The sequence below is a fragment of the Carcharodon carcharias genome, chromosome 2 (genome assembly GCF_017639515.1).
Source record: "Carcharodon carcharias isolate sCarCar2 chromosome 2, sCarCar2.pri, whole genome shotgun sequence".
Classification (NCBI taxonomy): Eukaryota; Metazoa; Chordata; class Chondrichthyes; order Lamniformes; family Lamnidae; genus Carcharodon; species Carcharodon carcharias.
In genome coordinates, this window is record NC_054468.1 from 88,231,074 (window position 1) to 88,249,647 (window position 18,574).

General features: G+C 44.6%; 1 protein-coding gene across 1 annotated transcript in view; it reads left to right on the plus strand.

Annotated features, from left to right (window-relative positions):
- Nucleotides 1-18,574, plus strand: part of crocc2 (ciliary rootlet coiled-coil, rootletin family member 2) — a 300,592-nt gene that overhangs the window by 18,491 nt on the left and 263,527 nt on the right. Inside the window, exon 3 of the mRNA XM_041205725.1 lies at nucleotides 6,952-7,084. Coding sequence (XP_041061659.1) covers nucleotides 6,952-7,084 — 133 coding nt within the window. The remainder of the gene's footprint in view (nucleotides 1-6,951; nucleotides 7,085-18,574) is intronic.

An 18,574-nucleotide genomic window follows, 5' to 3' on the forward strand; every position in this document is an offset into this window, starting at 1 on the left:
GTTTGGAAGGTGCTGTCTAAGGAATCTTGGTGAATTCCTGCCGTGCATCTTGTACATGGTACACACTGCTGCTACTGTGCATCGGTGGTGGAGGGGGTGAATATTTGTACATGTGGTGCCCATCAAACAGGCTGCTTTATCCTGGATGGTGTCAAGCTTCTCATGTGTTGTGGGAGCTGCACTCATCCAGGCAAGTGGGGAATATTCCATCACACTCCTGACTTGTGCCTTGTAGATGGTGGATAGGCTTTGGGGAGTTAGGAGGTGAGTTACCCATCGTAGGCTTCCTAGCCTCTGACCTGCCCTTGTAGACACAGTATTTAAATGGCTAGTCCAGTTCAGTTTCTGGCCAATGGTAACCCCAGGATATTGATAGTGGGGGATTCAGCGCTGGCAATGGCATTAAACGTCAAGGGTCAATGGTTAGGTTCTCCCTTGTTGGAGATGGTCATTGTCTGGCACTCATGTGGTGTGAATGTTACTTGCCACTTGTCAGCCCAAGCCTGAATATTATCCAGGTCTTGCTGCATTTGACCATAGACTGCTTCAGCACTTGAGGAGTCACAAATGGCGCTGAATATTGTGCAATCATCAGCGAACATCCCCACTTCTGACCTTATGATGGAAAGAAGGTCATTGACGAAGCAGCTGAAGATGGTAGGGCCGAGGACATTACCCTGAGGAACTCCTGCAGTGATGTCCTGAAGCTGAGATGACTGACATCCCACAACCACAGCTATCTTCCTTCGTGCTAGGTATGTCTCCAACCAGTGGAGAGTTTTTCCCCTGATTCTCATTGGCTCCTGTTTTACAAGGGCTCCTTAGTGCCACATTGTCAAATGCTGCCTTGATGTCAAGGGCAGTCACTCTCACCTCACCTCTTTTGCCCATGTTTGAACCAAGGCTGTAATGAGGTCAGGAGCTGAGTGGCCCTAGTGGAACCCAAACTTGGCATCGGTGAGCAGGTTATTGCTAAGCAAGTGCTGCTTGATAGCACTGTTGATGCCTTTTCCATCACTTTACTGATGATCAAGTGTAGACTGACGGGACTGTAATTGGCCGGGTTGGATTTGTCCTGCTTCTTGTGTACAGGACATACCTGGGAAATTTTCCACATAGCTGGGTAGATGCCAGTATTGTAGATGTATTGGAACATCTTGTCTAGGGGCGGGCAAGCTCTGGAGCACAAGTCTTCATTACTATTGCCGGAATATTGTCGAGTCCCATAGCCTTTGCAGTATCCAGTGCCTTCAGCCATTTCTTGATATCACATGGAGTGAATCGAATTGGCTGAAGACTGGCACCCAGAGGAGGCTGAGGTGGATCATCCATTCGGTACTTCTGGCTGAAGATTGAAGCAAATGCTTCAGCCTTATCATTTGCACTGATGTGCTGGGGTCCTCCATCATTGAGGATGGGGATATTTGTGGAGCCTCCTCCTCTAATGAGTTGTTTAATTGTCCACCACCATTCTCGACTGGATGTGCAGGACTGCAGAGCTTAGTTCTGATCTGTTGGTTGTGGGATCACTTAGCTTTGTCTGTCACTTGCTGCTTATGCTGCTTGGCATGCAGGTAGTCCTGTGTTATAGCTTCACAAAGTTGACCCCTCGTTTTTAGGTATTCCTGGTTCAGCTCCTGGCATGCCCTCCTGCAGCCTTCATTGAACCAGGGTTGATCACCTGGCTTGATGGTAATAGCAGAGTGGGGGATATGCCGGGCTATGAGGTTACAATTCTGTTGCTGCTGATGGCTCACAGCACCTCATGGATGTCCAGTCTTGAGTTGCTAGATCTGTTCGAAATCTATCCCACTTAGCGATGTGGTAGTGCCACACAACATGATGGAGGGTGCCCTCATTGTGAAGATGGGACTTGCTCTCCACAAGGACATTGCTGTTGTCACTCCTACCGATACTGTCATGGACAATATATCTGCGGCAGGCAGATTGGTAAGGATGAGATCAAGTATGTTTTTCCCTCTTGATGGTTTCCTCACCACCTGCTGCAGACCCCGTCTAGCAGCTATGTCAATTAGGACTTGGCTAACTCGGCCAGTAATGGTGCTACCAAGCTGCTTTTGCTGATGGACATTGAAATCTCCCACCCAGAGTTCATTCTGTGCCCTTGCAACCCTCAGTGCTTATTCCAAGTGATGCTCAACATGGAGGAGCACTGATTCATCAGCTGAGGGAGGGCGGTACATGGTAATCAGCAGGAGGTTTCCTTGCCCATGTTTGACCTGGTGACATTAGACTGCATGGGGTCTGGTGTTGATGTTGAGGACTCCCAGGGCAATTCTCTCCCAATTGTATACCACTGTGCTGCCACCTCTGCTGGGCCTGTCCTGTCGGTGGGACAGGACTTACCCAGGGATGGTGCTGATGGTGTCTGGGACATTATCTGTAAGGTATGATTCTGTGAGTATGAATATGTCAGGCTGTTGCTTGACTAATCTGTGAGACAGCTCTCTCAATATTGGCACTGGTTCCCAGATGTTAGTAAGGAGAACTTTGCAGGGTTGACAGGGCTGAGTTTGCTGTTGTCGTTTTTGGTGCCTGGGTCAATGCCGTGTGGTCTGTCCAGTTTCATTCCTTTTTCGACTGATGTGGGGGGTTTCATCATGAAAAGCTTCCCCACTGCTAAATCGAATGTGTTTTCCATGCATGCCACTGGCATTTAGAATTTAAAATGTAATCGTGTGGGAAAAGGCAAAAAGAGAGAAAATGGAAGTGCTGCACATTTCTAGTTATGATGTTGGGGAATGATACACTATTGGCAAAATCCCGGCCAATATGCCATGAGTTGTGGTCTCTGATGTCCACCATCAACTTATTTGCATATCCACTCAAGCATCTCCAGCTCAAAGATCTGTGCTGGGTACTTGTGCTGCATCGTTCATGTAGGGAGTGAGTGATGGTGGGCGACCTTCCCAGTGGAAGCGGAGAAGAAGATTAGCTTAGGAGATGTGTTACCCAAATCTCATTCGTAATTGAAAAAAAGGATGTTCAGCAAGGGCCAAACTTACATGCAGGCTCCAAGGTCAGTCTGTAAGGACTTGTGACAACTGACAGTTGTGGTTCTAGAGTTTCCAGTAATCATGTGCGGTAACTTCAGGGAAGTTTTTTTTAAAATTACTGACACTAGCACAGCAGCATGTGGCACCTTCACTGGAATGTGGACTCCTCTCCTGGCAGGCAGCCCACCTTATACCCTTTGTAAACATGACCTCATCATAAACTCTGTTGCAGGGCCAGATGTTCCGTCTTTCAGGTGAGCTGTTAAACAGAAGCCCAGTTTTCTCCCTCAGGCAGATGTAAGAGGTCCCATGGCACTATGTGAAGAAGAGCAGGGGAGTTCTCCCTGTCCTGTATTTATCAACCAGCGTCGTATTATTAGATTGTTTCAAACTTTCTACTGTTTTCCAGCTGAGAAACTTCTGATAGTTCAGCAAATCCTGGGAACAGCAGCACCTTTTTCATTCCCATTTACCGCTTGCACTTTGTGAGAGTGAAACCAGTGCATTCAGGGTTGTAGTGCTATTGGGTCATACTTTAATTTTATTCTTTCATGGGTTGCAGGCATCGCTGGCAAAGCCAACATTTGTTGTCCATCCCTAATTGCCCTTGAATTGAGTGGCTTGCTGGGCCATTTCAGAGGGCAGTTAAGAGTTAACCACATTGCTGTGGGTCTGGAGCCACATGTAGGCCAGAAGATTCCCTTCCCCTAAAGGGCATTAGTGAACCAGATGGGTTTTTACAATGATTGATGATAGTTTCATGGTCACCATGGACCAGCTCACAATTCCAAATTTTACCTCACCAGGTGTCATAGTGGGATTTGAACCTGTGTCCCCTGAACATTAGCCAGGGCCTCAGGGTCACCACACTGGTGAGGCCACAACTGGAGTATTGTGTGCAGTTCTGGTCATCACATTACAGGAAAGACGTAATAGCTCTGGAGAGAGGGCAGAGGAGGCTTACAAGAATGTTGCCAGGGTTAGAAAAGTGTAGCTATGAGGAGAGATTGGATAGGTTGGGGTTATTTTCCTTAGAACAAAGAAGGCTGAGAGGTGACATGATCGAGATGTACAAAATTATGAGGGGAATAGATAGAGTGGACAGGATGAAATTGTTTCCCTTGATGGAGAATTCTAGAGCCAGGGGACATAGATTCAAGGTAAGTGGCAGAAGGTGCAGGGGGGACATGAGAATAACTTTTTTACTCAGAGGGTAGTGGGGTCTGGAATTCGCTGCCCAAGTTGGTGGTAGAGATAGTAACTCTAAATTCTTTTAAAAAGTACCTGGATCTGCACCTTAAGAGCTGTAAGCTGCAGGGCCATGGGCCGGGTACAGGAAGGTATGATTAGAAAGGGCACCTGTGTGTCGGGCTGGCATGGACAAAATGGGTTGAACGGCCTCCTTCTGTGCTGTAACTTTTCTAAGGTTACCATTACACCACCATCTCCATGTGAATTAACATGTGTTAATTAGGTAGCTGGGACTTTGACAGCTGGATCGTGGAACGGACCAGATGCTGTTAGGAGATTCTATGGGAATGATTTTGGACTAGAAAATAGCAGAAATGTCTTCCATCCTGATTTTCTGATCAGGAAAAGACTTGCCCTGATTTTGCACGAAAAAATCCTGAAAAATATATGGAACTTTGTTGACGAGATGCCTGTTTTAAAATTAATTCTCAAGATTTGCGTGTCCCTGGCAAATCCAGCATTTATTGTCCATTAAGATAAAAACAAAATACTGTGGATGCTGGAAATCTGAAACAAAACCAGAAAATGCTGGAAACACTCAGCAGGCCTAGCAGCATCTAGGGAGAGAGAAACAGAATCAACATTTCGAATCCATATGACCCTTCTTCAGAGCTGAAGAGATGTGGAAATGTGATGGAATGTATACTGCTTAAGGGAGATGGGGTAGGTGGAGCTAGATAGAAGGCCAGCGATAGGTGGGGACAAAGGGAAGATGTCATGAACTGAAGGACAAAGGGAGTGTTAATGGTAATGGTTAGTGCTGGCACTGATAGTGGCATAAAGGTCAGAAAGCAGAATGTGATAAAAGCAGAACAAGGGTAGCATTGTGTGAAAGAACAACATGGAACAAGTAACAAATAAGGGATGGGGTGGGGGGAGGGGGTGGTGGTGGGAGAAAAAGGGATAGAAAATAGCATAGAATGGGGGAAAAAAGGGGGACAAAACCACATAAATGAATAAAACTAAAAACAAGTGGATAAAAAATAAAAATTAATGTAGAAAAAAGGGACTAAAAAGAGTGGGTGAAGATGGTGGAGAGAATTCATAGTCTGAAGTTGTTGAACTCAATGTTAAGTCCGGAAGGCTGTAAAGTGCCTAGTCGGAAGATGAGGTGCTGTTTCTCCAGTTTGTGTTGAGCTTCATTGGAACATTGCAGCAGGCCTAGGACGGACATGTGGGCATGAGAGCAGGGTGGAGTGTTGAAATGGCAAGCGACAGGGAGGTCTGGGTCATGCTTGCAGACAGACTGGAGGTGTTCTGTAACGTGATCATCCAGTCTGCGTTTGGTCTCCCTAATATAGAGGAGACTGCATTGAGAGCAGTGAATGCAATAGACCAAATTGAAGGAGGTGCAAGTGAAGCACTGCTTCACCTATAAGGAGTATTTGGACCCTTGGACGGTGAGGAGGGAAGAGGTAAAGGGGCAAGTGTTGCACCTTCTGCGGTTGCATGGGAAGGTGCCAGGGGGAGGGGATGAGGTGTTGGGGGTGATGGAGGGAATGGTCCCTACGGAATTCTGACAGCAGGGGTGAGGGAAAGATGTGTTTGGTGGTGGTATCATGCTGGAGTTGGTGGAAATGGCGGAGGGTGATCCTTTGAATGCGGAGGCTGGTGGAGTGAAAAGTGAGGATAAGGGGGATGCTGTCATGGTTCTGGGAGGGAGAGGAAGGTGTGAGGGCAGAGGCACGGGAGATGGGTTGGACACATCTGAGGACCCTGTCAACCACAGTGCGGGGGGAAACCTTGGTCAAGGAAGAAGGAAGACATGTCAGAAGCGCCATTTTGGAAAGTGGCATCATCGGCACAGATGCGACCGAGGCGAAAGAACTGAGAGAATGGGATGAAGCCCTTACAGGAAGCAGGGTGTGAGGAGCTGTAGTTGAGGTGGCTGTGGGCTTGTAACGAATGTGGTGGACAGTCTATCACCAGAAATGGAGACAGAAAAGTCAAGGAAGGGAAGGGAAGCATCAGAATTGGGTCATGTGAAGGTGATGGAGGGGTGGAAATTGGAAGCAAAATTGATAAATCTTTTGGAAATTGGAAGCAAAATTGTCCATCTCTAGTTGCCCTTAAGTAGGCAGGGGTGAACCCTCTTCTTAAACCACTACAGTTCCATGGTGAAGGTAATCCTGCTGTGGTTTTAGGGAGGGAGATTCAGGCATTAATTTTTGTAGCACTTTGATATAATTGAGAGGTTTACTAGTCTACTTCAGAATGCAGTTAAGAGTCAAATGTGTAGTTGTTGGACTGGCTCAGAATCCTGGAACTCCCTTCCTAACAGCACTCTGGGTGTACCTACACCACATGGACTGCAATGGTTCCAGAAGGTGGCTCACCACCACCTTCTCAATGACAATTAGGAATGGACAATGCCAGCAACACTGACATCCCATAAGCAATTAATAAAACACAGACCAGACTGGGTAGGGACAGCAGGTTTTTCTTCTCTGAAGGACATTAATGAAATAATTGGCTCTTGAACTGAATTCAGATTCATAATTCGTCAAGATGGAGTTTGAACTTACATTCTTTGGATTGCAAGTTTAGTAACATAATCACAATACTACCATATTTGCTAACATACCTACCCACTAGTATCAGGTAGAAAATTCCACTCAGTCTGGAAAAGAAGCACTAATCTATATTCCTTTGTTTTTTGTCTTAATGCAGCCCCACAAGATAGGAGTTCCATAGCCAGTCTTCGGGAAGAGAATTGCATGCTGCAGGAGGAACTGTCCCGCATGGAGGATCTGTTAGCACAGAGCCACGCCGAACGCGACGAGATAGCTATCAAGCTCCATGCCGTCAGTGAGCGGGTAAGGAAGGGCGAGATACAATACTCAGATGAAGGACATGGATTTAAATTAGAAATGTTGCATCTTTTAAGAGCTGATTTTACCTGTTTGAATGAACTGTTTAAAGCCAGCAAACAGCAAATGAGAGCTTTGATATACGCTGTATTAGCTGCCTGTGATGGTTGCAAACAGTTCTGTTAAATATTTGATTGTTAAATATTTGAAATGCCTTACCTGATGTAGTGGGTACTGTGCCCGCTGTTGTAAGTGCTGTTCCTGCTGTAGTGGGAATTCATGGAATCATAAAATGGTTACACCACTGAAGGAGGCCATTCAGCCTGTTGTGTCCATTCTAGCTCTTTGCAAGAGCAACTCAGCTAGTCCTAATCCCTTGCTTTTCCCAGTAACCTTGCAAATTTTTAACTTCTGGTGCTTATCCAATTCCCTTTTGAAAGACATGATTGAATGCGCCTCCACCATTCAAAGGCAGTGCATTCCAAATTCTAACTTGCAATGTAAGGAAGCTTTCTGTCATATCATCTTTGCTTCCTTTAACAATCACCTTAAATTGATGTCCTTTGATTCTTGACCCTTCCGCCAATGAGAAAAGTTTTACTCTATCTGCTCTGCCTAGATACCTCAGGACTAAGCTGTCAAGTCCCCTGGGTATGATGGCCTGCATCCTAGGGTCTTAAAAGAAGTGGCTGCAGCAATGGTGAATTCATTAGTTGTAATCTTCCAAAACTCCCTAGAGTTTGGAAAGCTCCCAGCAGATTGGAAAACTGCAAATGTAACAGGTAACACCACTATTCAAGAAAGGAAAGGGGCAGAAAACACTAAACTATAGACCAGTTCATCTAACATCTGTCATCGGGAAAATGTTAGAATTCATTAATGAGACAGTAGTAGCTGAACGTTTAAGAAGCCTTGTGGCGCAGTTGCTAGCTTCCCTGCCTCTGAGTCAGGAGCTCCAGGATTGAGCCCCATGCCAGGATTTGATGGCCAATGAAGGTGCGTTCATATCATGGCCAATCAGGTTGACCATTGATCTGCATATCCTTCCCATTTGCCAATGGCGGGTAGTAAGAGCAGGAGAACTTCCTGGTCAGCCATGTGATGGAGAAAATGTTGGAGCCTCTACCCTTACTTGCATAGATCCAGACTACAGCTTTCATGCAAAAGTGCATGTTGCCATAGCAACTAGGATTTTCTGGATGATGAAGAATACACCATTCACCAGCAGGAGAATTAGATAGAGTCAACCTGGTTTTGTGAAAGGGAAATTTTGTTAGACAAATTTATTGGAGTTCTTTGAGGCTGTAGTGAAGCAGGGTAGATAAAAGGTTACCAGTAGATGTAGTGTATTTGAATTTCCAAAAGCCATTTGATAAAGTGCAACATAAAAGGTACTGCACAAACTAAGAGCTCATGGTGTTGGGAGTGATATATTAACATGGATAGAGGATTGACTAACAGGAAACAGAGAGTTGGGATAAATGAATCATTTTCAGGTTGGCAAATTGTAACTAGTAGAGCTTCGCAGCTTTGCTGGGGCCATATCTATTTTCAATCTATATAAATGACTTGGATGAAGGGACCAACTGTCCTGTAGCCAAATTTTCTGATGATACAAAGATAGGCAGGAAAGCAAGTTGTGAGGAGGATACAAAGACTCTGCAAAGGGATAAATATAGGTTAAGTGATTGGGCAAAAACTGTGGCAGATGGTGTATAATGTGAGAAAATGTGAGGTTGTCCACTTTGGTGGGAAGAGTAGAAAAGCAAAATATTATTTAAATAGAGAGAGACTGCAGAATGCTGCAGTACAGAGGGATCTGGATGTCCTTGCACGTGAATCGCAAAAGGTTAACCTGCAGGTACTGCAAGTAATTAGGAAGGTAAATGGAATGTTGACCTTTATTACAAAGGGGATGGAGTATAAAGATAGGGAAGTCTTACTGCAACCGAACAGGGTGTTGGTGAGATGGCACCTAGAAGACAATATACAGTTTTGGTCTCCCTACTTAAGGAGGAATATCCTTGCATTAGATGTAGTCCAGAGAAGGTTTACTGGCTGATTCCTGGAATGTTGTGGTTATTTTATGAGGAAAGGTTGAGAGGCTGGACCTGCATCCATTTTAGTTTAGATAAAGGAGAGGTGATCTTATTGAGCCATATAAGAATCCGAGGGGGCTTGACAGCGTAGGTGCTGAAAGGATGTGGGGGAACCTAAAACTAGGGACACCGTTTAAAAATAAGTGACCTCTCATTAAATATGTAGATGAGGAGGAATTTCTTCTCTCAAAGTGTCATTAGCCTTTGAAATTCTCTTCCCCAGAGAGAAGTGGAGGTTGGATCATTGAACATATTCAAGGCTGAGAGATTGTTGGCCTACAAGTGAGTAAAGGGTTATGGGGGCTGGCAGGAAAGTGGAGCTAAGGCCACGATCAGATCAGCTATGATCTTATTGAATGACGGAGCAGGCTCGAGGGGCAAAATGGCCGACTCCTGTACCTATTTCTTATGGTCTTAAGACCTTTATCAAATCTCCTCTCAACCTTCTCTTTAAGGCGAATTATCTCAGATCCTCCAATATGTTCATGTAAACGAAGTCCCTTATCCCTGGAAACATTCTCCTAATGTTCTTCTTCATCCTCTCTAAAGCCTTTACATCCTTACTAAAGTGTGGTGCCCAGAATTAGACACAATTCGCCATTTAAGGCTGAAACAGTGTTTTACAAAGGTTCATTATTACCTCCTTGCTTTTGTACTCTAAGCCTGTATTTATAAGGCCCAGGATCTGGACTGCCTTATTAGCCACTTTCTTAACCTGCCCTGCCACCTTCAACAATTTGTGCATATATATCCCCAGGTCCATCTGCTCCTGCACCCATTTCAGAATTGTATCCTTTATTTTATATTGCCTCTCTTCATTCTGCCTACCAAAATGAATCAGTTCACACTTGTCAGCATTGAATATCACCTGCCATGTGTCTGCCATTCCACCAGCCTGTCTATATCCTCTTGAAGTCTATCACCATCCTCCTCACAGTTCACAATACTCCCGAATTTTGTCATCTACAAATTTTGAGATTATGCCCTTTACAGCCAAGTCTAGGTCATTAATATATATCAAGAAAAGTAGTGGTCCACTGTTCCCCGACTGACAATTGATTCAACTGACCCACCTCCTAGCCCAGAACGACATCCAGCAATGCCTCCTTCCTCATTGGAATAGATCAAGAAAATTCTCTTGAAAACGTTTCAGAAATTCTTCCCCCTCTCTGTCCTTTAAACTGTTAATATCACAGTCTATGTTAGGATAATAAATGTCCCTCATTATTACTATTCAATTGTGTAATACCAGCAGAAGTGGGTGATGTTCCAGCTATAGTGGATGATGTAACTGTCATAGTGGGTGCTGTACCTGCTGTAATGAGTGCCTTATCTATGTATTGGGTGCTGCACCTTCTGTATGCAGGACTGCACCTAATGTGCTGGGAGCTGAAACCGATCTAGAGGGTGCTGTACCTCCTATTGCTTTGGTGGGGAGGGGTGGGGGGGGAGCGGTTTGCTGTTCCTAATGTTGTACTGGTTGCTGTACCTGCTGTTGTGCATATGAATATACAAATTAGGAGCAGGAGTAGGCCACTTGGCCCCTCGAGCCTGCTCCACCATTCACTAAGATCATGGCTGACCTGATTTTAACCTCAACCCTACATTCCTGCTTACCCCCGACAACCTTTCACCCCCTTGTTAATCGGCACAAACATCTTCAGCTGCCTCATCAATGACCTTCCTCTCATCATAAGGTCAGAAGTGGGAGAGTTCGCTGATGATTGCACAATGTTCAGCACCATACACGACTCCTCAGATACTGAAGCAGTCCATGCCCAAGTGCAGCAAGACCTGGACAATATCCAGGCTTGGCCTGACAAGTGGCAAGTAATATTTGTGCCATACAAATGCCAGGCAATGACCATCTCCAACAAGTGAGAATCTAACCATCGCCCCTTGAAATTCAATGGCATTACCATTACTGAATCCCCCACTATCAACATCTTGGGGGTTACCATTGACCCGAAACTGAACTGGACTAGCCATTTAAATACTGTGTCTACAAGAGCAGGTCAGATGCTGGGAATCCTGTGATGAGTAACTCACCTCCTGACCCCCCAAAGCCTGTGCATCATCTACAAGGCACAAGTCAGGAGTGTGATGAAATACTCCCCACTTGCCTGCATGACTGCAGCTCCCACAACAGTCAAGAAGCTTGACACCATCTAGGACACAGCAGCCTGCTTGATTGGCACCCCATCCACGAACATTCACTCCCTCCACCGTAGACGCACAGTAGCAGCAGTGTGTAACATCTACAAGATGCATGGCAGAATTCACCAAGGCTCCTTAGACAGCGCCTTCCAAACCCACATCCACTACCACCTAGAAGGACAAGGGCAGCAGATAGATGGGAACACCACCACATGGGAGTTCCCTTCCAAGCCAGTCACCATCCTGACTTGGAAATATATTGCCGTTCCTTCACTCATGCTAGGCCAAAACCCTGGAACTCCCTCCCTAACAGCACTGTGGGTGTACCTGCACCACAAGGACTGCAGCAGTTCAAGAAGGCAGCTCACCTCCACCTTCTCAAGGGCAACTGGGGATGGCCAATAAATGCTGGCCTAGCCAGCAAAGCCCACATCCTATTAATGAATGAAAAAAAATAGTATCTATCTAGCTCTGCCTTAAAAGCATTCAAAGACTCTGCTTCCACCGCCTTTTAAGGAAGGGTGTTCCAAATACTCACAACTCTTGGAAAGAAAAAAATTCTCCTCATCTCTGTCTTAAATGAGTGACCCTTTATTTTTAAACGGGGACCCATCGTTCTAGATTCCCCCACAAGAGGCATTATTGTCTCTGCATCCACCCTGCCAAGACCCCTCAGGATCTTAAATGTATCAATTATGTCACCTCTTACTCTATTAAATTCCACTGGATACAAGCCTAACCTTTCCAGCCTTTTCTGATAAGACAACCCGCCCATTCCGGGTATCAGTCTAGTAAACCTTCTCTAAACTGCTTCTAACACATTTACATCTTTCATTAAATAAGGAGACCTGTAATGTACACGATATTTCAGATGTGGTCTCACCAATGTCTTGTACAACTGAAGTATAACCTCCCTACTTTTGTATTCAATTCCCTTCACAATAAATGATAACATTCTATTAGCTTTCCTAATTACTTGTTGTGCCTTTTGAGATTCATGCACTAGGACATCCAGATCCCGCTGAGTCTCAGAGCTCTGCAATCTCTCACCATTTAGATAATAAGCTTCTTTTTGATTCTTCCTGCCAAAACGAACAATTTTACATTTGCCCACATTATACTCCATTTGCCAGATCTCTGCCCACTGACTTAACCTATCTATGTCACTGTGTAGCCTCCTTACATCCTCTTCACAATTTATTTTCCTACCTATCTTTATGTCATCAGCAAATTTAGCAACCATTGCTTTGGTCCCTTCGTCCAAGACATTTATATAAATTGTAAAAAGTTGAGGCCCCAGCACTGATCCCTGTGGCACACAACTCATCACATCCTACCAACCAGAAAAAGACCCATTTATGCCAAATCTCTGCTTCCTGTTGGCTAGTCAATCTTCTATCCATGCCAATATATTACCCTCTACATCATCAGCTTTTATTTTCTCCAATAAGCTTTGATGTGACACTTTATCAAATGCCTTCTAGAAATCTAAGTGCAGAACATCCACTGGTTCCCTTTTATCCACAGCGCATGTAACTCATTCAAAGAACTCCAATAAATTGGTTAAATATGATTTCCCTTTTACTAAACCATGTTGACCCTGCCTGATTGGCTTGAATTTTTCTAAGCGCCCTGCTATTACATCTTTAATAGTAACTTTTAACATTTTCCCTATGATGCATGTTAGGCTAATTGGCCTATAGCTTCCTGCTTTCTGTCTCCCTCCATTTTTGAATAAAGGAGTTATATTTGCTATTTTCCAATCTAATGGAACCACCCCCGAATCTAGGGAATTCTGGAAAATTAAAACCAGTGCATCAGTTGCCTCACTAGCCACTTCTTTCAACACCTTAGGATGAAGTCCATCCGGACCTGGGGATTTGTCAGCCCGCAGCCCCCCAACAATTTGCTCAATAACTTTCCTTGGTGATTGTAATTTTTCTGAGTTCCTCCCTCCCATTTCCTGATTTACAGCTATTTCTGGGAAGTTATTTGTGTCCTCTATAGTGAAGACTGCAGCAAAATACCTGTTTAATTCATCCGTTATCTCCCTACTTTCCATTATCAATTCCCCAGATGCACTCTCTATTGGATCAATGCTCACTTTGTTAACTCTTCTCTTATTTAAGTGTCTATTGAAACTCTTACTATCCGTCATTATATTATTAGCTAGCTTTCTCTCATACTTAATTTTTCCCTCTTCATTAATTTTTTTGTCATCCCTGCTATTCTTTATATTCTTTCCAATCTGTTGCCACCTGTCTTTGTATAATTATATGCTCTTTCTTTCAGTTTGATACTGTCTTTAACTTTTTTTAGTGATACATGGATGGTGGGTCCTCCTCTTGGCAATTTTCTTGCTCATTGGAATGTGTATATTCTGTGTATTCTGAAATAACCCTTTTAGTATCTGCCATTTAACTTCTGTTGACATATCCCTTAACCTCATTAGCCAGTTCATTTTAACTGGTTCTGCTTTCATGTCCTCATAATTGTCCTTATTTAAGTTTAAAATACTAGTCTTGGATGCACTTGTTTCTCCCTCAAAGTGAATTAAAATTCAATCATATTATGATCACTGCCAACTAGGGATGCCTCCACTGGGAGGTTATCAATTAATCCTATCTATTGCTCAATACCAGGCCTGGCATCGCCTGCTCTCTAGTTGGCTCAAGAATATGCTGTTCTAAGAAACTATCCTGAAAATATTCTATGAACTCATCGACGCTACCTTTGCCCATCTGATTTTTCCAGTCTATATGTAGATTAAAGCGCCCCCCACCCCCGATTATTGCTGCACCTTTCTGGCAAGCTCCCATTATCCCTTCTTTTATACTCTGTCCTACTGTATAGTTACAATTATGGGGCCTGTACACCACTCCCACAAGTGACTTCTTGCCTTTATCATTCCTCATCTCAACCCAAACTATTTCCACATCCTGGTTTCCTGAACTTAGGTCATCCTGCTCTAATGTGCTAATACCCATAATTAATTAACAGAACCAACACTCCACCTTTTCCTAACTTCACGTCCTTTCTAAATGTCACATACCATTCAATATTCAGGTCCCAATCTATGTCATCCTGTAGCCATGTCCTTGTAATGCCTATCAGGTTGCACTTATTTATTTCTAATTGTGCTATCAGTTTATCTGTTTTCTTTCAAATGCCACGTGCATTTAGACACAGAGCCTTTAGTTTTGACCTTATATTAGTTTTGTAGCGTCTAGTTTTATCTGCTGATTTACTCTTAGATTTGTATTCTCTTTCCCTTCCTGTCACAATCTATTTATCATTTGCCATATTAACACCTGTCTCTCATGCTTTGTCTCTATTCTTTGGTTTATCACATCTTCCCAAATTTGATCGCTTGCCACCACTATTCTGTTTAAAACCCTCTCTACGTCTCTAGTTAGGCAGCTCACAAGGACACTAGCCCTGGCACGGTTCAGGTGTAGACCGTCCCAACAGCACAGATTCCACTTTCCCCAATAGTGGGGCCAGTGCCCCACACACCAGAACCTACATCTCTCATACCAGTCTTTGGGCCACGCTTTAATTTCTCTGATCTTATTTGCCCTATGCCAATTTGCATGTGGCTCAGGTAATAATCCAGAAATTATTACGTTTGAGGTTCTGCTTCTTAATTTAGTGCCTAGCTCATCATAGTGACTATGCAGACCCTTCTGCCCATCATCCTGCCTATGTTGTTGGTACCTACATGGCCCACGACCACTGGGTCCTCCCCCTCCAAGTGCAAGTTGCTCTACAGCCCTGAGCAGATGTCCCAAACCCTGGAACCGGGCAGGCAACAAAGCCATCTGGACTCTCGCTCTTTGCTGCAGAGAACAGTGTGAATCCCTCTTACTATACTGTCCCCTACTACCACTGCATTCCATTTTGCTCCCCCCACTTGGATGGCTTTCTGTACCATGGTGCCATGGTCTGTTTGCACATCCACCCTGCAGCCCCCACTTTCATCCAGACAAACTGAGAGAACCTCAAACCTGTTGGACAATCAGAGGCTAACAGCCACCCACTCCCGACCTCTGGGTCCCCTTACCTGTCTCACACTCAGTCACACCCTCCTGTCCCTGGCCACTGACCAAATCAGAAGACACTATCCTAAATGGTGAGACTATCTCCTGGTACAAAGCATCCAGGTAACTTTCCCCCTCCCTGATGTGTCGCAGAGTCTGCAGCTTAGCCTTCAGCGCAATGGCTCTAAGCCGAAGTTCCTCAAGCCACAAACATTCACTGCAGACGTGTTTGCCCTGGATCACAATGTTATCCAGGAGCTCTCACATGCTGCAGCCTTGACACATCACCTGTCCTGCCATCCTTAATAATTACTTAATTATATCTGTATTTGCTTTATTAGGTGATATACCTGTCATATTGGGTGCAATACCCATTGTAGTAGGTGCTATACTCGCAGTGGTGGGTGCTGTACCTAATGTACTGGGTGCCAATCCTGCTGTATTAGGTGCTGTTCCTGCTTTTTTTTTATTAGTTTAAGGGACGTGGGTATTGCTGGCTGGGGCAGCGTTTTTATTGCCCATCCCTAGTTGCCCCTGAAATGATAATGATGAGCTGCCTTCCTGAACCGCTACAGTCCATGTGGTGTAGGTACACCCACAGTACTGTTAGTGAAGGAGTTCCAGGATTTTGATCCAGCGACAGAGAAGGAACAGCAACATTGTTTACGTCAGGATGTCAAGTGACTTGGAGGGGAACTTGCAGGCGGTGGTGTTCCCATACATCTACTGTCCTTACCGTTCTAGGTGATATAGGCCATGGGTTTGGAAGATGCTGTCGAAGGAGACTTGGTGAGTTGCTGCAATGCATCTTATAAATGGCACACATTGTTGTCTCTGTGCGTTCGTGGTGCAGGGAGTGTATGTTGCAAGTGGTGGATGGAGTGCCAATCAAACTGGCTGCTTTGTCCTGGACAGTGTCGAGCTTCTTGAGTGCTGATGGAGCTACACTCATCCGGGCAAGTGGGGAGTATTCCATCACACTCTTGACTTGTCCCTTGTAGATGGTGGACAGCTTTGTGGAGTCAGGGAGTGAGTTACTTGCTGCAGAATTCCTAGCCTCTAACCTGCTCTTTTATCACAGTGTTTATGTGGCTGGTCCAGTTCAGTTTCTGGTCCATGGTTAGATTCCCTCTTGTTGGAGATGGTCATTACCTGACACTTGTGTGGCGTGGATGTTACTTGCCACTAATCAGCCCAAGCCTGAATGTTGTCTAGGTCTTGCTACATTTGGGCACAGACTGCTTCAATAATTTAGGAGTTGCAAATGGTGCTGAACATTTTGCAATCATCAGCAAACATCCCCACTTCTGAAGGAAGCTGATGAAGCAGCTGAAGATGGTTGGGCCTAGTACACTTTTCTGAGGAACTCCTGAATTGAGGTCCTGAAATTGAGATGCTTAATCTCCAGCCTCGACAACCATCTTCCTTTGTGCTTTGTTCTCCAACCAGCAGAAACTTTTCCCCTTAATCCCCATTGGCTCCAGTTTTGCCAGGGCTATATCTGCTATGGTAGGTGCTATTGTGAGTTCTGTCCTCTGTGAGCACTTTGAATTGTTTTATTACTTTAAAGATGCAAAGTAAAGGCAAGTTGTTGTTGCTGCTTGAAAGCAGTGTAATTCAATGTAGTGTTCTTTAATTATCAGCAGGGGGCAGCATTCATTCAGCCTGTGTTATGGTAATCTTATGCCCCAGTGTTCATGTATTCAATTTAACCTGATTTACATCCTCAGTTTTTAACCCAAAAACACAAGCACCCACCATGAGGCTTTCCTTTATTATTTTTAAACACTGGTTCACACTGCAATCTTGTATTTAATCATACTGAACATGGTAACTGAGGCAAGGAGCCAGTGTGAATGATCACAGTGAGATCTTTGCGCTTCTATAGCACTGTTAACATGAATACAATCACAGGTGCTTCATAGGTGGACACTGGGAGAATGGATCATGAACAAAGGGAGAGATCAGGAGGGGCAAGTAAAAGCTTGGATGAAGAGATGAACCTTTAGCTTTTCAAGGGAAGTTGAGTTGAATGCAGTCAAGCTGGTAGTTCCAGAGTGTTGGTTCCAGTAGATTCTGCTGCCTGGGAGTAGGGGGGAAGTGAACAGGAGGAGGCCATTCAGCCCGTCAAGCCTGCTCTGCCATTCAGTTAGATCATGGCTGCTCATCTATCTCAATACCACTTTCCCGCGTTATCTCCATATCCCTTGATCTCATTGGTCTCGAGAAATCTATCGATTTCTGTTTTGAGCATGCTCAATGATTGAGCTTCTGTAGCCCTCTGGGGTAGAGAAGTCCAAAAGATTCACCTCCCTCCGAGTGAGGAAATTCCCCCTCATCTCAGCCTTAAATGGCCCGTCTCTTATCCTGAGATTACGTCCCCTGGTTTTAGACTCACCATCGAGGGGAAACATCTTATCTACATCCACCCTGTCACACCCTGTAAAGGATTTTGTAAGTTTAAAGGAGGTCACCCCTCATTTTTCAAAACTCTAGGAAATACAGACCCAGTCTCCCCAATCTCTCCTCATAAGTTAATCCGCCATCCCAGGGGTTAACCTGGTGAATCTCTGTTGCACTCCCTCTACGGCAAGTATATCCTTCCTTCGACAAGGGGACCAAAATGGTACACATTACTCCAGGTGAAGTCTCATCACTGCTCCATACAACTGCAGAAAGGCATCTTTACTCCTGTACTGAAATTCCCTTGTGATGAAGGCCAATAGAACACTTGCCTTCCTAATTACTTGCTGCATTGCATGCTACGTTTTAGTGACTCATGAACAAGGATACCCAGGTCCCATTGGACACCTGCACTTCCCACCTCTTGTTTAAGAAATATTCTGCCTTTCTGTTTTTTCTACCCAAGTGAATTAACTTCATACTTACTTACATTAGATTCCATCTGCCATTCCATCTAGCACATTCATTTAGCCTGTCCAAATCCTCCTGAAACCTCCTTGCATCCTCCTCACAACTCGCGTTCCAGCCAATTTGCTGTTATCAGCAAATTTGGAAATATTAAAATTAGTCCCCCATTCCAAATCATTTATATAGATTGTGGACAGTTGTGGACCTAGCACTGATTTTTGCAGTACCCCCACCAGCAACAGCCTGTCATCCTGAGAATGATCCATTTATTCCTACCCTCTGCTTTCTGTCTGCTAGTCAGTTCTCAATCCATACTAGTATATTTTCCC